Source organism: Diaphorina citri, unplaced genomic scaffold (genome assembly GCF_000475195.1).
Source record: "Diaphorina citri unplaced genomic scaffold, Diaci psyllid genome assembly version 1.1 scaffold1488, whole genome shotgun sequence".
NCBI classification, from domain to species: domain Eukaryota; kingdom Metazoa; phylum Arthropoda; class Insecta; order Hemiptera; family Psyllidae; genus Diaphorina; species Diaphorina citri.
Window position 1 is genome coordinate 125648 of NW_007378914.1, and position 22573 is coordinate 148220.

The 22573-nt window shown below is 36.1% G+C and overlaps 4 protein-coding genes and 3 long non-coding RNA genes across 8 annotated transcripts in view; 5 read left to right on the forward strand and 2 right to left on the reverse strand.

Annotated features, from left to right (window-relative positions):
- Positions 1–18103, forward strand: part of LOC103516098 (longitudinals lacking protein-like) — a 30735-nt gene extending 12632 nt beyond the window's left edge. Inside the window, exon 4 of the mRNA XM_008481052.3 lies at positions 17707–18103. Within this exon, the coding sequence (XP_008479274.1) occupies positions 17707–18077 (371 nt within the window). The 3' untranslated portion in view covers positions 18078–18103. The remainder of the gene's footprint in view (positions 1–17706) is intronic.
- Positions 2246–2903, forward strand: LOC113470283 (protein krueppel-like). Its single transcript, XM_026828595.1, has one exon. The coding sequence runs from the start codon at positions 2441–2443 to the stop codon at positions 2756–2758; it is 318 nt and encodes a 105-aa protein (XP_026684396.1). The 5' UTR covers positions 2246–2440; the 3' UTR covers positions 2759–2903.
- On the forward strand, positions 4825–5977 carry LOC103516097. 2 transcript variants are annotated; one of them, XM_026828594.1, is made up of 2 exons: positions 4825–5596; positions 5778–5977. In XM_026828594.1, the coding sequence occupies exons 1-2, from the start codon at positions 5265–5267 to the stop codon at positions 5830–5832; spliced, it is 387 nt and encodes a 128-aa protein (XP_026684395.1). In that variant the 5' UTR covers positions 4825–5264; the 3' UTR covers positions 5833–5977. The 2 variants fall into 2 exon arrangements, with proteins under 2 accessions (XP_026684395.1, XP_008479273.1); XM_008481051.3 differs by having other exon boundaries at positions 4827–5605; positions 5787–5977.
- On the reverse strand, positions 10438–11235 carry LOC113470285. The gene is made up of 2 exons (XR_003393391.1): positions 11108–11235; positions 10438–10933 (listed from the first exon to the last, which is right to left on the reverse strand). It is a non-coding gene; the product is annotated as an uncharacterized LOC113470285 (long non-coding RNA).
- LOC103516096 (zinc finger protein 514-like) lies at positions 12812–13844 on the forward strand. The gene is made up of 2 exons (XM_008481050.3): positions 12812–13537; positions 13678–13844. The coding sequence occupies exons 1-2, from the start codon at positions 13106–13108 to the stop codon at positions 13714–13716; spliced, it is 471 nt and encodes a 156-aa protein (XP_008479272.1). The 5' UTR covers positions 12812–13105; the 3' UTR covers positions 13717–13844.
- A 4048-nt stretch (positions 18104–22151) lies between the features above and the next one.
- On the reverse strand, positions 22152–22543 carry LOC108253269. Its single transcript, XR_003393392.1, has 2 exons — positions 22456–22543; positions 22152–22331 (listed from the first exon to the last, which is right to left on the reverse strand). It is a non-coding gene; the product is annotated as an uncharacterized LOC108253269 (long non-coding RNA).
- On the forward strand, positions 22175–22573 carry LOC113470286. Its single transcript, XR_003393393.1, has 2 exons — positions 22175–22300; positions 22416–22573. It is a non-coding gene; the product is annotated as an uncharacterized LOC113470286 (long non-coding RNA).

The following is a 22573-nucleotide window of genomic DNA, read 5'->3' on the forward strand; positions in this document are numbered from 1 at the left end:
GCCAAGTTCTACAAACTCAGTCTTTTGCGTTCCGCACTTTGAAAAAGTCCTGACGTACCTAATATTACAGAAGAAAATTTTTTTAAAACTTTTAACACATTAATTAAACAGTATTATTCCAGCCTTGTTAGGTTGGAGGGTAGCGCGTCTACCTTGTAAGCGCTAGGCCGCGGGTTCGATTCCCGTCTGGGGCTTGCGAGCTGCTGGCTGCTGGCTTTCTCCTATTTTCTCTTCACTTTCGGGACGATTAGACCCTAGCAGTTACAGTTCCCTCTATCAACAAAGTTTTTACGGTTCTGTTCTTGGAATACAGGGTGCACTCGTGAAGAAAACGGAGTATCCGCTTTCACCGAGTGCTGGTCACTCGGCATTACCGGAGTAAAAAGAAAAAAATATAAATTTGACCAATTTGATAAAGGACGTTCTAAGTAATGCTGTGATATCCACAAAATTTGTGAAGAGGCTTTGAGCTTTACCACAAATAATGGCTCTGAGTTTCACCACAAATAATTAATGGTTATTATTATTATTGACATTTGATTTGATAATTCAAGATTAATTGGTTACCGTACCCGTATATAAATATTAGCTGTCACGTCAGAATTTTTGCGAAATGTGAAGTGCAAAATGCAAAGTTCCTTTCAGAACCGGGTCACTAAGTTCTGAAATCTGTTTGTTTGAGGTCTTAAAACTAAAGTTTTAAAGCGCTTAAAAAGGGGAAAAAAAACGCAAGTTTTCCCAGAGATTCCAGAAGGTCAAACTTAATTGCATGATATTATCTCTGCATGTCTTCTTATTTCAAAATCCAAATTTTAGGTCTACGTTTTGTCTACAAGTAAACCGTACGTAAGTAGAGCACGCTACCATTGAATCACCTATACTTTTATCTAGGTTTAATTATGTATCTTTGTTGTTCATTTTTTTATCGAGCATTTTTTGTTCCTTTAAAATCTTCCAAGTGAATGTAATAGTCTATGTCCTACTGTGATCTGTGATCCTGTGTCTGCTCAAGACGATATATCTCAACAAACTCAAAAATGTACATACTGTAATATCTATACCAATTCTAGTAAAACAATGATGAGAAATCACATGAAAGCTTGTAAATTCAAACCTGTTGCTCAACGTGGAAGGCCTAGGAAACAGAAGGTAACTAAAGAAGTGGACGCGTGTAAGTTTTGTAATTTCAAACATCCTGATGTCAATGTGTTTTTGCGCCATTTGAGATTCTGTAATGCAGCAGTACAGAAACCAAGTACGACAGCTCATACATCTAGCGTCACCACGTCAGGTACAGGGCAAACAACGGAGCTACATAAGTGTAGCAGTTGCAATTATGTAAATACAAATGTGAATATCTTTGTATATCATTTGAAATTGTGTAATAAAAATTACAATAATTTGAGTTTGAAAGAAATGCTCTTGAAGTACAAAGACAAACCAAATATCATTGGTTATTCAAAACCATCGACTTCTTCTGCAGTTGAGATTTGTGATAGTAAAAACATTCCATCCAGTTCAAGAGAAACATCACATGTTGTAAATAATGTCAATACAGGTGTAAGTAATGAAAACAGAGTACAAAAAACGCATGTGCCTTCTTTGTTTGATCCTATCGATGAAGATTGTACAAATGTTAGTGACATACAAAGTAGTCAGTATTATCCAAGACAGAATACTTTGGAAAATAGTGCAAATTCCAGTAAAGTAGATTATTCTCTGAAACCTTTGAATCAAGAGGACCAAGTGAACCTATTAGCTAAAATCAAACCTTTGGAACTCAGTGAGTCAAGTGGTAGTGAAACACCGAGTTATAATAAATACCATGAACCGAATTCAGAAACTCAACTACTAACGGAACAAATCGTTGATCAAACTACTCCCATTGAACAATTTGCTGGCAATGTATCAACATTAAATGGAGTGATAATTCCTGAAGAATTATCAATAGGAAACACTGTTACTGAGATGGAAATAGGTGTTTGTCCAGAAGAGGAAAATTCCTATAATGTAGAAAAAGGAAATTGTTTCGAAGGACCAGCGGTTGTGGAAAGCACTGCAAAAAATAATTTTGAGAACATGTCTTCAGCAATGGAATATTCATACCATATAGCAGGATCAGCGGAAGAAAATGTCACACAAACCGCGATACCACAGGAAGAAAATGAGCTTTCAACACAAACTGATCCATCAGCATTAGAAGCCATCATTTTGGAAACATCTTCAGTCCTTCAAAACATTGAACTCATGAAGGAGTTTTATTTTTCATTGTCGTGGCTTCTGAATAATTGCTTCTTTTTCTTAAAACAGCAGGCGTTTTCAAAAGAAACATCCCCCACCTCATCTATTTTCAGACCGCCTCGAACGGTGCAAACGTTGCCACCGCTCGATTGCGAGCGACGTGTTCTCTCTCCTAACTCATTGTGCCGAGTGCCCGCAAATGCCCTGCTTAGTGCCCACGGGGTTTCCCGACTTTCCGGGTCCGTCGAATCAAATTTTCTGCTACAAATGTGACTATTCCTGCTCGTACAAGAGCAACCTGATCAATCACATTCGGCGCCACATCGGCGAGAAACCATATAAATGTTTGCAGTGCTCAGCCTCGTTTATACAGAAGTCCGCTCTCAAGTCGCACTACAGGACGCATACGGGAGAGAGACCGTATAAATGTTCACATTGTAACTACAGGGCCACGACGAGTTCGAATTTGATCAATCACGTGCGGTTAAAACACGAGACGAGCAACAATATGAGGTGACCGATTGGCGAGAAACCATATAAATGTGTGCGACCGTTTTTGTAGTCGGGTTTGAAGAGTTTTTTTTTTTTTTAAATGATTTAATTAATTATTTTCACAATTACATAGTGTGAAAAATACACTTTGGTTGCGAAATGTGAATTTGTCCACTGGTTTATTTTTAAACCATATAAATGTGTGCGACCGTTGTAGTCGGGTTTGAAGAGTTTTTTTTATGATTTAATTAATTATTTTCACAATTACATAGTGTGAAAAATACACTTTGGTTGCGAAATGTGAATTTGTCCACTGGTTTATTTTTACTCTTAAAGCTACATCTTTCTTCTTTTTTTTGTACAGAGCGTTTCAGGATGTTAAGGTTTTGTTTCTTTCCATTTTCAATTATTATTATTATAAAAAAAACCCTTGTCCTTGTATAAATGATAACTCATTGGTCGATTGGTGAAAATGGACGCATCCTAATCAGATCGGAATATTGAAATGACCATATAAATGTGCGCGACCGTTTTTGTAGTCGGTTTGAAGATTTTTTTTTTTAATGATTTAATTAATTATTTTCACAATTACATAGTGTGAAAAATACACTTTGGTTGCGAAATGTGAATTTGTCTACTGGTTTATTTTTACTCTTAAAGCTACATCTTTCTTTTTCCTTTTTTTTTTTGTACAGAACGTTTCAGGATGTTAAGGTTTTGTTTCTTTCCATTTTCAATTATTATTATTATAAAAAAAAACCCTTGTCCTTGTATAAATGATAACTCATTGGTCGATTGGTGAAAATGGACGCATCCTAATCAGATCGGAATATTGAAATATGATGACAATGAATGTGACCTTGGACATGATGATAATGACAGTTACATTGAAGATGACGACGACGATGATGAAGATGATGATTTGGATTCGCAACGAACATGTTTGAACTGTAAATCTTTTGAAAGTGATGATGTAAATGTATTAATTGATGACAATGAATGTGACCTTGGACATGATGATAATGACAGTTACATTGAAGATGACGACGATGATGGAGATGATGATTTGGATTCGCAACGAACATGTTTGAACTGTAAATCTTTTGAAAGTGATGATGTAAATGTATTAATTACGCACATCAAAGAATGTAGTAATGTGAATTCTGATGATGAGAGCGAAGTTGAGAGTGGTTCCGAAAGTGATACGAGTACGGACACTGTGATAAGCAAAAGGCCCGAACAAAGTGAAGAGCAACTCTGTGAAAATATTCCTGTTGAAAAACCCTGTGATACTGAGGAAAATGCCGAACGAAATCTTATAAACGACCCTTCTACCAACAGCAGAAAAAGAAAAGTATCCGCCGACGAAGACTACAGAATTGACAAAGTTTTCAAAGTTCCCAAAATAGAAAACAACAACTGTTTACCGATCGTAAATAAAAAATACACCAATGTCAATGAAAAATCTTAATTTGAAATCAGCATTATTGACTGTTGTCCAGAATCAAGTAGATTCTTAGTTGTCGAAAAAGGTTCAAGGTTTATTAGTGAAACGCCTGACGTAGAAAGCTCAGCGTTTCTCAAGCGGCTCTTTCTTTCTTTTCTAGTCCCGTCCGCGATCTGCAAGGAACGAAACCAGTCTGCTCCACCAGCGGCCGCAACCAAATCAAAATCTCATGACATCAACGCCAACAACGCGACCTCTGTTAACCGAAACCTCATCCCCTCGTCGGGCAACAATCTCATTCCTTCTCCGGGCAACAGTATTCAGTGTAACTACTGTCTGGACTATCTACTCATCAACGTCCAAGCGATATACGTTCACACTCGCGTTAACACAGTTACAAGCTCAGATGACAACAATGTGGTGTTTGAGTCAGAAAATAAAATAGAAAGTGTTCATGAAACTCAAAAAGACGAACATTTGAATTCTGAAATTGAAAACGTTCCATCACCCAAAACTGTGTCTGATGATGATGATGTAGCCGAAAAAGAAGGTATGGATTCCAACGAAAGATCCGGAGAAAGTTTTGAACAACCTAATGAAGAAATTCAATACCGCGGTAGCGCTCCGCCCCGCCAAGTCAAGAAAGTTCCTGTTTTACTTCTGGGGACTCGCAGAAGATCTGATCAATTTCTTTTTTGCCTCTTGCGAATTTTGCGAATTTAAAAGCGGAAACGGAATCGTATCTTTTGGATTATTTATAATAGAAAATTTCTTAAAGCGCATTGGAAATTGCGGCGGCTACTTTAAAAGAAACCAAAAGTCCTTTCGAGAGAAGTTTGAAAATAGCATTTTGTTCAGAATCTAGATATCTAATACCTAATTTGAAATCAGCATTATTGACTGTTGTCCAGAATCAAGTAAATTCTTAGTTGTCGAAAAAGGCTCAAGGTTTATTAGTGGAACGTTTGACGTAAAGGGCTCAGCGTTTCTCACGGCTGTTTCTTTCTTCTTCTAGTCCCGTCCGCGATCTGCAAGGAACGAAACCAGTCCGCTCCACCAGCGGCCGCAACCAAATCAAAATCCCATGACATCAACGCCAACAACACGACCTCTGTTAACCGAAACCTCATCCCCTCGTCGGGCAACAACCTTATTCCTTCTCCGGGCAACAGTATTCAGTGTAACTACTGTCTGGACTATCTACTCATCAACGTCCAAGCGATATACGTTCACACTCGCGACTGTCTGCGACCCGCGCGGACGCACAAGTACATGTGTTTCGCGTGCGACTATGCGACGTACAAGTCGACCAACATTCTGCGCCACATTCGCTGTCATCTGGGCATCAAACTGTTTCAGTGCAACATTTGTCAGACCTCCTACACGCAAAAGACGCGGCTGGATTATCATATGCAGGCGAAACATGTCGCGACCCGCGCGGACGCACAAGTACATGTGCTTCGCGTGCGACTATGCGACGTACAAGTCGACCAACATTCTCCGTCACATTCGCTGTCATTTGGGCATCAAACTGTTTCAGTGCAACATTTGTCAGACCTCCTACACGCAAAAGACGCGGCTGGATTATCATATGCAGGCGAAACATGTGGGAGTCCTCGAGAACCTTTGCTCACAGTCCATGGTTGAGATGAAGACTTAACCTCTAAAAATAGAAAAGAAAATGTTATCCCTATCATCCCTATAGGGACTTCAAATTTTTTAAGTATGATTATTATTTTTCCTAAGGAAAACATCAAGTTTATCACATTTGTGCACTGCCTTCTTTTGTGGCATTATTTATTTAATTATTAAAGAAAAGAAAATGTTATCCCTATAGGGACTTCAAATTTTTTACGTATGATTATTATTTTTCCTAAGGAAAACATCAAGTTTATCACATTTGTGCACTGCCTTCTTTTGTGGCATTATTTATTATTACTTTCTATTTGTTTTTATATTGTTTAGTTAATTTGTTTGGAATATTGGTTCAAATTGAATTCGGGAAATAGGGAATCAACGGAATCTTTGATTAGTATTATTTTCTTACCAGATGGTTTGGATCCAAAGTCCTCGCATAGTGTAGCCAAAAAGTTAAGTTGTAAGTTTGTAAATATCCACTCTGTTCACAACAGATTTAGTTGATTTATTTTATTATTGTTGATATTGTTATTTTTTATTAGACAAAATTATTTATTTTATTTATTTATTTTTTTTTGAGAAAATTTACATTTATTTATTTTTATAATAAAAGAACACACATTTTTATATTGACTGTCTTTTTATTGAATAAATAGTATATTTTCAGCCTTAATAGGACCCTCTAATTATTTCCTTATTTTTACAATTAACGTGTTCCTTTTTTTCAGATCCTAAGGTTGAACAAAGTCGATCAACTAAGCTTTCGTGTTCAACACATATCGTCAAAAAGCTTTCCTCTTTAAACACGGATGATAAGTACAATGTTTACAGCAGTAGGGAATCTCTGAGCAAGACTTCGAATGAAAATTCAAATTCTGTTGAAGATACCGAACATGCGGTGAGTGATTCAGAATTGGACGAAGAACCAGGCAATCATTCGAGTAGGAAAAGCTTGGATGAAGAAGGAGAAGATCCCGATACTGTGGACAATGAAGATCCAGCAGCCAATAATGATTATGATGATGACTACAGGGAAGATGTCGATGAAACAGACGTGGAAGTTGGTAATGATGATAATGTAAACAAAACAGATACAGAATTTGAAAGCACCAAGACAACGAGATCAATTCAGAAGAAATCAACTGCGATTAAAAATATATTCAAAAGTACGTTAGCAAAGAATAAGCCGTCCCTTAAAATCAAACTGAAGAAACAAGACATTATCGATGAAGATGGCAATGCTGGTCTGAACAAGACAATGTCTCTGAGACAAACAGTTCCCAAAAATGATAAGAAATGTTGCTTCGGGTGTAAAGACAAGAAAATCATATCTAAAGAAGAGCCAAAATCAAAAGTTCTGTCGAAATTGAAAATATTTAATCGTACAAAGTACAAAGACATTGTTGAGTCCCCCAAAGCAAGTTCGGAACACCCATTTATCAAGCGATTGAAACTGAGAAATGCACCACCTAAGAATCTAGACGAATGTACGAAAGTGAAACCAATCAAATTAATTTTGAAAAGAAATAGTCTTGATGTGTTTGCTTCTAAAGATGTGCCTCCTCCATCCGATGTAGAAAGTGATATTGAAAACATACAAACTCCAATACAATTAACCATAAAGAAATCTCATTCAACAAAACTTTCAGAAAACGAGACACTAAAAGATCCAAGCGAAGTAAAACAACCGTCAGTGCCTGATACTCCCGATGTAGAAGAAGAGAATAGCGTGCCACCTAGTTCTCCAAAACATTTAGAGCCGTTTGATCCCGAGAAAGAATTTGAATGCTCTGATGATAGCAACAGTAGTGAGGAAGAATCAACACTTTATACGTGTGTTCATTGCAATATTTACGGCACCTATAGCAAGACAGACTTGATAAATCATTATAGAACGTGTAATAGTCTATGTCCTACTGTGATCTGTGATCCTGTGTCTGCTCAAGACGATAAATCTCAACAAACTCAAAAATGTACATACTGTAATATCTATACCAATTCTAGTAAAACAATGATGAGAAATCATATGAAAGCTTGTAAATTCAAACCCGTTGCTCAACGTGGAAGGCCTAGGAAACAGAAGGTAACTAAAGAAGTGGACGCGTGTAAGTTTTGTAATTTCAAACATCCTGATGTCAATGTGTTTTTGCGCCATTTGAGATTCTGTAATGCAGCAGTACAGAAACCAAGTACGACAGCTCATACATCTAGCGTCACCACGTCAGGTACAGGGCAAACAACGGAGCTACATAAGTGTAGCAGTTGCAATTATGTAAATACAAATGTGAATATCTTTGTATATCATTTGAAATTGTGTAATAAAAATTACAATAATTTGAGTTTGAAAGAAATGCTCTTGAAGTACAAAGACAAACCAAATATCATTGGTTATTCAAAACCATCGACTTCTTCTGCAGTTGAGATTTGTGATAGTAAAAACATTCCATCCAGTTCAAGAGAAACATCACATGTTGTAAATAATGTCAATACAGGTGTAAGTAATGAAAACAGAGTACAAAAAACGCATGTGCCTTCTTTGTTTGATCCTATCGATGAAGATTGTACAAATGTTAGTGACATACAAAGTAGTCAGTATTATCCAAGACAGAATACTTTGGAAAATAGTGCAAATTCCAGTAAAGTAGATTATTCTCTGAAACCTTTGAATCAAGAGGACCAAGTGAACCTATTAGCTAAAATCAAACCTTTGGAACTCAGTGAGTCAAGTGGTAGTGAAACACCGAGTTATAATAAATACCATGAACCGAATTCAGAAACTCAACTACTAACGGAACAAATCGTTGATCAAACTACTCCCATTGAACAATTTGCTGGCAATGTATCAACATTAAATGGAGTGATAATTCCTGAAGAATTATCAATAGGAAACACTGTTACTGAGATGGAAATAGGTGTTTGTCCAGAAGAGGAAAATTCCTATAATGTAGAAAAAGGAAATTGTTTCGAAGGACCAGCGGTTGTGGAAAGCACTGCAAAAAATAATTTTGAGAACATGTCTTCAGCAATGGAATATTCATACCATATAGCAGGATCAGCGGAAGAAAATGTCACACAAACCGCGATACCACAGGAAGAAAATGAGCTTTCAACACAAACTGATCCATCAGCATTAGAAGCCATCATTTTGGAAACATCTTCAGTCCTTCAAAACACTACAGCAGAACCTCCTGTGACGGTAGTACAATATTCTCTCGAAAACGCTAAGGAAGAGGAAAACTTCAACATTCCTGTTGAAACATCCAATCGTGTAGCCGTACTACCAGAAGAAAATGCCGTTCAAGTAATCGCAATACCAGTGGAAGAAAATATACTTGAAACGGCTATTTATATCCTTGGGGGGAATCGTGCGAATATGATGGGTCATACTAAATTCTTCTTGTATATTTTATATTCACTTTCTATAGCACCTTGATCTGGAACGAAGACAAATGTAAGTTATATTTTCGTGTAGCCGTACTACCAGAAGAAAATGCCGTTCAAGTAATCGCAATACCAGTGGAAGAAAATATACTTGAAACGGCTATAACTTTAGACTCAGTAACTCCTGAAACCGTACCAGAGGTTCCAAGCTCTACATCACCGACACCTTTGCCTCTAGAACAACCTCAGTCTGATCAAACAAGCCAAGAGAGTTTAACTATTCCCGAAGATGAAGGTCCTATTCCTAACACTTCTCAAGAGGTTCTAAAAACAAATGAGGAATTGGTGTCGACAGAGGAAGAAATGGGAGATATGGGCCCTAGGAGATTAAGTTTTGAACAGTTTGAAACAATAGCGTCCAGTTATTACGCAGATCACAACAAAGCAGACGATGAAAACGATGATGATCTGATCAGAATAGAGCCTGACGAACCAAAACGTAACGAAGGGATTGGAATAACCGACACAGATATCAGTAAAGCTCTTGATGACTTGACTCCAGCGATCATGAATGATGAAGTACAAACTGACGACTTGAGAACTGAGTCCAAAGAGGTTGAAAATGATATTGAAAACCAGGAAATTGAAGCAAATGAAGAAAAGGACATGGTAAATGAAAAAGAATTAGATACTCTGCTTTTTGATTCTGAAGATAGCAATGACGCAAAAGAAGCCGAGCTAACTTTAGATGTCAGTTCAATTCACGATAGCTTTTTAGAAGACCGTGTCTCCTCTGTTGTCACTAATCAAATGGATAGCGGCGATAGTTTAGCCCAAATATCTTCAATTCCTAAAGACGGGTCCGTTGATCAGGATGACAGTATTGCTGATGTAGAAAGTATTGAACTAGATAATGATGACAATGAATGTGACCTTAGACATGATGATAATGACAGTTACATTGAAGATGACGACGATGATGAAGATGATGATTTGGATTCGCAACGAACATGTTTGAACTGTAAACGGAATGGTCTCTCCTTCGGCCAGTCGACGAGTTTCCACGACGAAACGGTTCGAAGGGACAAATCATCACAGAGTTATTTCGAAGTTCAGTCACTTCATTCAAACTGTAGTGTAGATGGAATGGCAAATCCCACATATGAAACTGTGCTAAGTGTTAGCTAGTGTGACTGAATTTCGGAATAATCCTGTGATTTGACATGGGATGTTCGAAGTCTGTTGTGACGGTTTTTTAGATGATAATTTTTAAAAGAAAATTTCAACTGGGATTTGTGTATTATTCCAGGTGGTTCTCGGATCTCAAGAATCGAGAAAATTAAAATGACACCAGTTGTGTTTTACACTAAAAAAATTAGATTAACTTACCTAAAAAAGAACTTAAAAAGAAATCCCGAATTTACTTTCTTTATTTATTTTTTTTTTACATAAAAAACTACCTAATGTTTTCCCCTCAAATGATTGTGATGGAAAAGTGTCCTTAATTTGATACGCACAAATTTATCAATATGATTGACTCTTCCTTGAAAATTTCCCCTCTTAAACGCGCACCTATAAATTTAGATTTTTGTGATAGAACTCCTCTCAAGATGGTGAATAATTGAAACTACCCACAGATTTTACATTGTGATTAGTATTTTAGATAAGCAATATAGTAAATATTCTTCTCGTAGGTTTAGAAACACTTAGGTTTAGGATATTAAGGGAACATACCTTGCAAGTTAAAGATGATTCGTTTGGTTATGAATCAATAAAAGAAAATAGCCCGATACTATCTGACATTATTTGTCCTCTCGTGTTATTTCGTAGTACAACCTCTGTTGTACTTATTACAACACTAACAAAAGTACAAAACCTTTGTTGTACTTATTATTGATGTTAATACACCTTGCAAGTTAAAGATGATTCGTTTGGTTATGAATCAATTAAAGAAAATAGCCCGATACTATCTGACATTATTTGTTATTTCGTAGTACAACCTCTGTTGTACTTATTACAACACTAACAAAAGTACACTAGCATAATAAACAATGAATTCGTAAATTAACAATTAACTAATTACTAATTTATAACACGTATACAACTATAGAAAATGGTGCGAGAAATAATCAACATCAAGAGTGAAACCAAACGTAACTTAATAAGTTCATGACAATGTTTTCAAGTACAAATTCAAAAGTGGTAAGTACTTCTTTTTTGATCAAAGAAAACTTTTTTTTCTATTTTGTAAAACCAATAGTAAATTTTATTTAAAAAAATATTAAATGTGAAAATGATTTAGGTAGATCTTCGAGTTGAACTTTGTTCGAATGGTTAAAAAATGTCCGATATTAATCAAAATTCAAAATCCTAATTTTAGGAACTTAAAGTATACAATTTCAGATCAATGTTCATTAATCAAAAAGAAAAGGATAAATGCAATTAATACTAGGAATGTAGAGAGGACGGAAACAAACACATGGCCTGCTTGAGTTCAAAAATCAATTTCACCAATGGTCAATTTTACCAATTTCCTTTCACAGATCTTGAAGGTCGTCTGAGTTCGGTTCATCCTTTTCCGCATCATCTTGATCTTCTTCATCAAGAAATCCACTCGGTACTAAGCTCGTCAATTCCGTCATATATCGGGGAGATTCCGCTACATTTCCGGTTAAATCTCTTGGGAATTTCGGAGTGATCGAACCAGCTGCTGGTGAATTGAAAGGGAAACTTCTCATTGGAGATGGCGATGCAATGCCATGATCTTTATTCAATAGAATATTCGTATATTTGGCGTTGATGATTTGTTTACAATTATTTTTATCATATTTACCAGCTAGTTCGTTATATTCGGATGAAATATATGGCGTGGCGCCGTGCTCATTAATTACAGCCGTGCATTGCTTGAAATGGTTGAGTAGTTCGTCAACTTGGAAAGTTGAAAAGTGGTTGCAGTGTGAACAAAACAATTCGGAATCTGCTCCTCCATTTTGACCACTGTCTAGGACTTCCTTGTTCGCTTCGGTTTCGGATTCTTCTACATTTTCAGTAACTTCCATTCTGGTATTATCTTCACCGTATTGAATTTCTTCATTAGGTTGTTCAAAACTTTCTCCGGATCTTTCGTTGGAATCCATACCTTCTTTTTCGGCTACATCATCATCAGACACAGTTTTGGGTGATTGAACATTTTCAATTTCAGAATTCAAATGTTCGTCTTTTTGAGTTTCATGAACACTTTCTATTTTATTTTCTGACTCAAACACCACTTTGTTGTCATCTGAGCTTGTAACTGTGTTAGGTTGAATAGATTTTTCATTGAGATTGGTGTATTTTTTATTTACGATCGGTAAACAGTTGTTGTTTTCTATTTTGGGAACTTTGAAAACTTTGTCATCTTCAATTCTGTAGTTGTATTTTTTGTGACGAAATTTTTGGTCTGGGTGGCGGTGGGCTTACTATTTTGAATTTCGTTAGAACGAAAATAAAGATAGAAAAAAGTGAAAAATTGTAGAGAGGTTCGAAAAGAAAAAAGGTAGAGTAAAGAGAAAGTGCTTTTCTGTGCAAATCGCCAACTTTTTGGATTGTATTTTTTGTGACGAAATTTTTGGTCTGGGTGGCGGTGGGCTTACTGTTTTGTATTTCGTTAGAACGGAAAAAAAGATAGAAAGAAGTGAAAAATTGTAGAGAGGTTCGAAAAGAAAAAAGGTAGAGTAAAGAGAAAGTGCTTTTCTGTGCAAATCGCCAACTTTTTGGATTTTTATAAAGTGGAAACCACTCTGTTCTGGACCAAGCTTTTCAGTTGTCCCTGCGGGGCTGAGTGCACCTCGATCTAGCGAACATTCGAGCAGCGCATTATGAGTGCCCTGTTATTCCTCTCCAAGCACACATTGCGCCTATTAAACCATGTTGAATTTTCCAGACGACAAACTAGTAGAGACCTCGGTAGACGAAGGTCAAGACGAGGCCGTCCCCGAAGACCCGAACGTAAGCGAATCCTGCATCTACTGCAGCGAGGCCCTCGGGCACACAGACATGGACCATTTGGTGCGCCACTGCGTCACGTGCTCTTTCATGCCGCGCACCAAAACGGCCAAGGGCCAGAAGCGGCTCAACTGTTACCGCTGTGTGTTCGCGACAATCTACAAACATTCCCTGGTCAAGCACATTCGGACGCATTTGGGCGAGAGACCATTCGCGTGTCGCCTGTGTGATGCGACGTTTGTGCAGAGCAGTACCCTGCACGGGCATGTGCAGACGCACACGGGCGAGAAACCGTATAAATGTGACCGGTGCGGGTACCGTGCGTCGCGGAGGTCGACTCTGAAACGGCACGCCCTCTTTCGGCATTCGGCGCAACGTTTGTGCAGAGCAGTACCCTGCACGGGCATGTGCAGACGCACACAGGGGAGAAACCGTATAAATGTGACCGGTGCGGGTACCGTGCGTCGCGGAGGTCGACTCTGAAACGGCACGCCCTCTTTCGGCATTCGGCGCAGGATGAGGTTTTTGTGTGATAAAATGGGGACTATTTTTTTGGATTTACCGTTGAACCTGTACGCTTAAATTAAAGACTAAAGTTTGAACTCCTAGATTCTAGAAGGAAGAATAATGCAGGGTGCTTCTATTTGTGTACAGATAGGATGCTTTTACACCAATCAGGAAGAAGCAAGCACCTACTTCTAATTTTAGGTGTTCCGTTTTTATACACACCAGATTTCCTTTTGTCCCTTAAAGCTAAGAATGTTTTTTTTTTTTTTTTTTTTTTTTTTTTTTTTTTTTTTTTTTTTTCATTTTAACTTTTGGTGTTTACTTTTGATAAATCATACATGTAAAAATATATTTTTTAGAGAATGCGAGTGAATCATTCTTTTTTTCTTCTTCTTACATTGTAGTTTGCAACGAGCATAGTAAAGGCAGGGAAAATTTGGGTAGAGTAGAATAATATTTATTAAAGAATAAAGCATTGTCAAATATGTAAATCAGAAAGTCACTCCAAAATGTTATGTTCCATTTTGGCTTGTGGTCAGGACCATGAATGACTCTGTACTCCCCACTTTATTCCACGCTCAGAAAAATCGTTCTACCGTTAGTTATTTTTTACGCTCGAAGTAAAAAGTGAGAAGTGGGAAGTGCAGAGTCATTCATTTGACAGGCCTCGGGCGTCGAGGATTCAGCTCTGGCACCACTTCTCTCGTAACAAGACCCACTTGGTCGCATTCGTTTATCGTTCGTTTCACAACCCACTTCCTTTTCCAGACGTAAAACAAGAAGCCAAAGTCACGTCAGAATCCATCAGTATCGTAAAGATACTCCCAATGTAGAAGAAGAGAGTAGTGTGCCACCTAGTTCTCCAAAACATTTAGAGCCGTTTGATCCCGAGAAAGAATTTGAATGCTCTGATGATAGCAACAGTAGTGAGGAAGTGTGTAGCCGTACTACCAGAAGAAAATGACGTTCAAGTAATCGCAATACCAGTGGAAGAAAATATACTTGAAACGGCTATAACTTTAGAAGGTGCTTTAACATATTGGTTTCCTTTGCACTGGCATAACAGCCTTCATTCAATACTTGAAACAATCCAAAGTCTCAATAATAATAAATAATTAAATAAAAAAGAACAATGTGTTTAGAATCTATATTGATCATCTCTGAAATATTGATACTGAAGTTGGGATTCGAAATAATTTGTTTATCAAATTTATAATCGCAAATTCAGGTTTTTATTTCTTTTGTGTTGGTAATCAGATTGGTAACTGTCCAGATTGCTCTTTTTAAATTGGACAAGTTCTTTATATCTCATTGTTGGAGTTGTTAAAATTTCAATTTGTATCAAAATTGCAATCAAAACAAATCAGCGAAAGTTACTTATTTTCACTACATTGCAAATGTTTACTTCTTTTACAGTATTTACCTACTCCAATTAACTTTTTCTGTTGTATTTTTTGTTTTAATTTTGTTTGTTACTGTTAGTCAGTTTAGGTTACACATGACGAATTTTTTGTTGGAAGCAGTTGAAAATTACATTATGTTCGAAATACTTTCGTGTCAGAGAATTTGCGATTATAAATTTGATAAACAAATTATTTCGAATCCCAACTTCAGTATCAATATTTCAGAGATGATCAATATAGATTCTAACACATTGTTCTTTTTTATTTAATTATTTATTATTTTTTATCATTTTTCCTTTCTTTTAATTCTTTGGGTTTTGTTATATTTGATATTAAATTTATGTAGGGTTATTATTATTTTTTTCTTTCTTTCACAAATTATTATTTTCTGAAAGAATAAAGTATATTTTTACACCATGTTATTGTATCTTGAATTATTCTCGTTTTTATTTTATCGTGAGTTAGCTCAACAGTTTCATCGATTGTTGTTTTATACCTAATTTAATTTTTTGTCCTTTACTAATGCATTATTGTTTTCTTTTTCAGATTCTATCTTTATCGCTGGAAAAATCTAGTGCAGTTTCCTAAATATCAATGAAAAATGTAATTTTATTGATGGAAATATAGAAAACTTGAGAAACTATACTTCAAAAAAATTGGAAAACAACATTACACACACTCACACATAATAGCCACTAAAATGATTTTTTGTAAAATACCTATGCAAACTGATATTTTTACCTATGCAAACTGATATTTTTGTAGGTATTACTCTTTACTATGTATTTTCTTTTCTTATTAATCGTATTATTTCTTATTAAATTTAGATATTAGTATAATTTTCTCTCTTGATTCCTTTTTTTTTAATTTTGGAACAATAAATGCTCGATATAAAGGTGAATGAAAAGATGATCAGATGAAAATTCCAGCATTGAATAGGTAAGTAAAAGTATTTTGCACGCTTATACATTCATATTTGCAATACCTGTATTATTACCCTATTTACTCAAGTTTTTCAGTATTACAAAAAATAATTTTGAGAACATGTCTTCAGCAACGGAATATTCATACCATATAGCAGGATCAGCGGAAGAAAATGTCACACAAACCGCGATACCACAGGAAGAAAATGAGCTTTCAACACAATTTCAGTATTCTATCTTCTCTATACAGGGTGTCCCGCGAACGACTGTACAACGCTTGAGGGTTGATGCAGGACCTAAAGGGCTACCAGAAAAAGCTATCTGGACATTTAATTTTTTGTCCTTTACTAATGCATTATTGTTTTCTTTTTCAGATTCTATCTTTATCGCTGGAAAAATCTAGTGCAGTTTCCTAAACATCAATGAAAAATGTAATTTTATTGATGGAAATATAGAAAACTTGAGAAACTATACTTCCAAATAAATTGGAAAACAACATTACACACACTCACACATAATATCCACTAAAATGATTTTTTGTAAAATACCTATGCAAACTGATATTTTTGTAGGTATTACTCTTTACTATGTATTTTCTTTTCTTATTAATCGTATTATTTCTTATTAAATTTAGATATTAGTATAATTTTCTCTCTTGATTCCTTTTTTTTTTAATTTTGGAACAATAAATGCTCGATATAAAGGTGAATGAAAAGATGATCAGATGAAAATTCCAGCATTGAATAGGTAAGTAAAAGTATTTTGCACGCTTATACTAGGTGGTATTCAGATGGATCCATCCATCTTCCTTTCCCGTTTTATCATCATTTAATGTAGATCTGAATACCACATTATCATTTAATGTAGATCTGAATACCACAATTTTTCAGTATTCTATCTTCTCTATATATGGTCGGCAGGAACTTGAAAATTAATAATGTGTTTTCTTTTTCAGCAGTTCTTTAGAGTTTCAGTGGTTTCCCATTGGGCTCTGTCGGCAGGAACTTGAAAATTAATAATGTGTTTTCTTTTTCAGCAGTTCTTTAGAGTTTCAGTGGTTTCCCATTGGGCTCTGAAATCATTTACTCTTCTTAACCCCATAGCCATAGGGTACCTACAGGAAAATGAAATATTCAGTACTGTACTTTCGGTTACCTTTGTGTATAGAAGGCCTCTGCAGAGTAATTAGAAAGTATTTGTTCGCGCCAACCTTTAATGTTACTATAATTTTCCGGAATTAGCTGATTCCGGAAATCGTCGGTCCATTTTTATTTTATTCATTTCATTTTGTCCCATTGTCTCTCATGTGACTTCTTTTACTCGAACAAGTCTTTCTGAGTTTGCTTTGTTGTAAAGTAACCGGCCCACTTTTATTTTATTCATTTACTTTTGTCCCCTTGTCCCTGATGTGACTTCTTTTACTCGAACAAGCCTTTCTGGGTTTGCTTTCTTCTTCCCGCGTGGCGTGTTCACAGGTCTATTTTTATTTTATTCATTTCATTTTGTCCCATTGTCTCTCATGTGACTTCTTTTACTCGAACAAGCCTTTCTGGGTTTGCTTTCTTGTAAAGTAACCGGCCCACTTTTATTTTATTCATTTAATTTTGTCCCCTTGTCCCTGATGTGACTTCTTTTACTCGAACAAGCCTTTCTGGGTTTGCTTTCTTCTTCCCGCGTGGCGTGTTCACAGCTGCCCTGTCGACGCTGGCCCGGTTTCATTGGCTCAACTGGGATCCGAACCCGAAGTACGTGCGCACCACGCAGGAGAACCAGTACAGCTGTCAGCACTGCGGCAAGCGCTACCGCTGGAAGTCGACGCTGAAGCGGCACGAAGTGTTCGAATGCGGCGGGAAGGAACCCGTCCACCAGTGTCCGCATTGCGACTACCGCGCGAAGCAGTCGGGCAACCTTCGCGTGCACATCCGCAAGTATCACACCTCTATCGAGCTGCAGTCCCCGTCACCAGCGCCGAGGAAACCCATTGTCAACCCGATGCAGACGCAACAGCAGGCGAGTAACCTGTCCACCAACCAGACACCGGTCGCAGCCGCTGAGCGGTGAACTTGCACGGCCAAGCTCGCCTCAATGGACCAAGTGATACGAGTACGGACACTGTGATAAGCAAAAGGCCCGAACAAAGTGAAGAGCAACTCTGTGAAAATATTCCTGTTGAAAAACCCTGTGATACTGAGGAAAATGCCGAACGAAATCTTATAAACGACCCTTCTACCAACAGCAGAAAAAGAAAAGTATCCGCCGACGAAGACTACAGAATTGAAGATGACAAAGTTTTCAAAGTTCCCAAAATAGAAAACAACAACTGTTTACCGATCGTAAATAAAAAATACACCAATGTCAATGAAAAATCTATTCAACCTAACACAGTTACAAGCTCAGATGACAACAAAGTGGTGTTTGAGTCAGAAAATAAAATAGAAAGTGTTCATGAAACTCAAAAAGACGAACATTTGAATTCTGAAATTGAAAATGTTCAATCACCCAAAACTGTGTCTGATGATGATGTAGCCGAAAAAGAAGGTATGGATTCCAACGAAAGATCCGGAGAAAGTTTTGAACAACCTAATGAAGAAATTCAATACGGTGAAGATAATACCAGAATGGAAGTTACTGAAAATGTAGAAGAATCCGAAACCGAAGCGAACAAGGAAGTCCTAGACAGTGGTCAAAATGGAGGAGCAGATTCCGAATTGTTTTGTTCACACTGCAACCACTTTTCAACTTTCCAAGTTGACGAACTACTCAACCATTTCAAGCAATGCACGGCTGTAATTAATGAGCACGGCGCCACGCCATATATTTCATCCGAATATAACGAACTAGCTGGTAAATATGATAAAAATAATTGTAAACAAATCATCAACGCCAAATATACGAATATTCTATTGAATAAAGATCATGGCATTGCATCGCCATCTCCAATGAGAAGTTTCCCTTTCAATTCACCAGCAGCTGGTTCGATCACTCCGAAATTCCCAAGAAATTTAACCGGAAATGTAGCGGAATCTCCCCGATATATGACGGAATTGACGAGCTTAGTACCGAGTGGATTTCTTGATGAACAAAATCAAGATGATGCGGAAAAGGATGAACCGAATTCAGACGACCTTCAAGATCTGTGAAAGGAAATTGGTAAAATTGACCATTGGTGAAAGATGTTAATAAATCAGGCCTTATTAAACTGTTGGCATAATGGGACCTTTTAGTCTTAGCCGGCAGTATAAATATGGTATATTAAATAAATAAAATTATTTCAGAAGAATTAAGAAATGTACATTGAACGACAAATGTTTTTGGTATGTTTAAAAATGGTAATTTTTGATTTTGTAAAAATGTTTTTTTTTTTTTCAACCCTGAAGCTGTAAACTTCATTTTAAGAAAATTTTAACTTTGAAACTCTTAACTCCATTTTTACATATAAGTTGAACAACTTAAACCCAATGAACTCCAATATTTTCATGTTTAATTTTTGTAACTCTGGAACTCCTATACTGGTTTACTCAGTATTCTAGATTGTTTTATTTCGAACCGAAATAAGTTTAAACAAATCGTTTGAATAAACAGTATTATTAAGAATTGAATTTGGAATTCTTCAACCTCAAATTTTGTAAAAGCAAACAACTTAATTTTCAATTTCCACATTATTTTATTCAATAACACACAAAACGTAACGTTGGTGCTTCCATAGAAATAAGTGGTTTTACAGGTAAATTTGCACATTTAGCTTGACAAACTCGAAATTGGAACTAGATGCCAATTTTGAACCACCTATTCTATTCTTTGATGTAAAACCTATTTCAACACTTTGTTGTACATTATTGCACAATTAAGATTAATTATTTGACTATGAGCTTCCCACACATCTGTTGTTTTAACTCCATTTTTTTTTTTTTTTTTTTTTTTTTTTGTAAAAATTTATTTTTTTTTTTTTTTCAACCCATTTTTTTTTTAATTGACTTGGTAAAATTAATTATGTTTGTCTTTTCAAGCCAGTAGTTACTTAATAGTAAGTAATCTGTCAAAGTTTTATATAACGTAATATAAAGAAGTATAAAATTTAATAACCTGTTTATTATTAAGGATTACATAGTTGTACTTCTTAAACTAATTTCCGGGTATTATGATCATTTTACCAATAGAGTAGGTTTTAAGTGGTTTAACTTCTTCCCTTTTTTCTGCTTAGTTTTTACCATACGCTCCGTTCTCAAGGAAAATGTTCCTTATTTAAGACGAAACCATTTTTGGTTATTTTTGAACAGATGACAAAGTTTTCAAAGTTCCCAAAATAGAAAACAACAACTGTTTACCGATCGTAAATAAAAAATACACCAATCTCAATGAAAATTTTTGAACAAGCTGAACTGATTGAGCTTAATGTCTTCGTTGAATTAAATCAGACCAGTAATGTTGAAAGTGTAAAAAACTACAAATGTATTAAAACATTTAATCTGAAGGAGAAACGTAGCTATTTGAATGGCCTTTTTACATCGGTGGCAAAATGAGAGATATAAGCGAAAGGTAGTTGGTTATTTTTGAACGAGCTGAACTGATTGAGCTTAATGTCTTCGTTGAATTAAATCAGACCAGTAATGTTGAAAGTGTAAAAAACTACATGTATTAAAACATTTAATCTGAAGGAGAAACGTAGCTATTTGAATGGCCTTTTTACATCGGTGGCAAAATGAGAGATATAAGCGAAAGAGATTTTTCAATCCGGTCCCAAGGGCCAAAATATGAAGAAAAGCAGCACAAATTTGGCATTTCGTAGAACTGAAGAAGGAAAATGTGATAGAATTGATTAGAAAACGTAATTTTGATTTGTTCCTCACTAAAGAAAACCACTTTTTTCGACTTGTTTCTTTTTCCGCACCTCAAAGTGGTGACTTGAAGTTCTAATAAATTCTAAACCTTAATATGATCCTTCCAGGATCAACCTCTTCTTGAACACTAACTTTTCATAGGGCTTTTGATTAAACAATACTTCTCTAAAAGACAAAATTTAACTATGTATTAGATAATTTTTACTCCCTAATTTCTACTAACACCTATGAAAATTCAGGTCCACATTCTCGTTCTTTTAAATTCAACTAAAAGTTTTACTTTTTTTGTCATAATATAATTTAGGTTAGTAAGGTTATTTTTTTGTTCTGTTGCATTTGTGCTTATTGTGGTGACTGGAAATTCTTGTGCTCTCGCTGCGTTTTTTCCCCCCGATGTTTTTTGTATGTGTGAGGTTGTGTTCATAGTATCCTCAGGAAATGATCACAAGGTTCTGTATATTTACAGTTTTTCTCTTTTTACTTGGCACATTTTTTGTGCCACGTGCGATGTTTTCAACTTCCGCCAGTCTAGTCTACACGTTTCAGGTCTGTTGTTAAATCCCCAAGTTTTTTTTTCTCGACTTCGACACAGATAGGGTACTCACACATACAAAAATTAACTAAGAAGTCAAAAGTATTTGGTTTTTGACTGTTTTTGTGCGATGTTTTCAACTTCCGCCAGTCTAGTCTACACGTTTCAGGTCTGTTGTTAAATCCCCAAGTTTTTTTTCTCGACTTCGACACAGATAGGGTACTCACACATACAAAAATTAACTAAGAAGTCAAAAGTATTTGGTTTTTGACTGTTTTGGTCAAGTGCAGACCGGTTTTCTTAGTGATAAAGATTTAGTTTATCCCGGAATTCTTGTTATAGGGGTGTAGCTGCACCGAAGGGGGTTGATGGTCTCTAGCCAAGATTTTTTTTTCCTCCATAAGGCGCTTTAACTAACTATGTTTTATGCATGTCGTTCGCGCCGGAAGCCAAGATTACTTGGTCCGTCGCGAACCGCAGTCAACCATCATGAGGACCTGTGCTTTTCCTTTGAAGCATGATAAGCATACTGTAACCTCCAGCTAGCCAGGCTGGGGGTTTGGCTGCTCTGATCCCTAGAGAGAAACAATCAATATGACTGTTTTACTCATAAAGGGTTAATAATTGAATTTTTGACCCAACTTGAAGTAGAAGGCCAAAAAGCTGAATATTTTTGACTTCTCACATTATTATTTTTTGGTTATTAGTTTTTCGTGTGTTGCTTTTTGTTATGTTATTTTTTGTGCATCTGCTTTCTTAGTTTTCTTTTTTTTTAAATAATAATAATATTTGTGCTTTTTTACATTAATAAATAATTAAATGAATTTCTGTTGTCTTTTATCCCTGTATAATCTTTTTAAAAAGCTGTCTATACGTACATATTTGTCTTTTGTCAAGGTCTAATTGTTTTGAACGTGTATCTATTGGTTTTAAGCACCTATCTACCTACTTTTACTGATATCCCAGATCTATTCAAAAGATAATATCTCTCCACCAAAGTTCAGGGGTCTCTTTTTCATTTTACCTCAGGTGTATCTATTGGTTTTAACCGTTTTAAGCACCTGTCTACCTACTTTTACTGATATCCCAGATCTATTCAAAAGATAATATCTCTCCACCAAAGTTCAGGGGTCTCTTTTTCATTTTACCTCATCTTGTAAAGGGAGAGAACTCTTATTTTCTGTCAT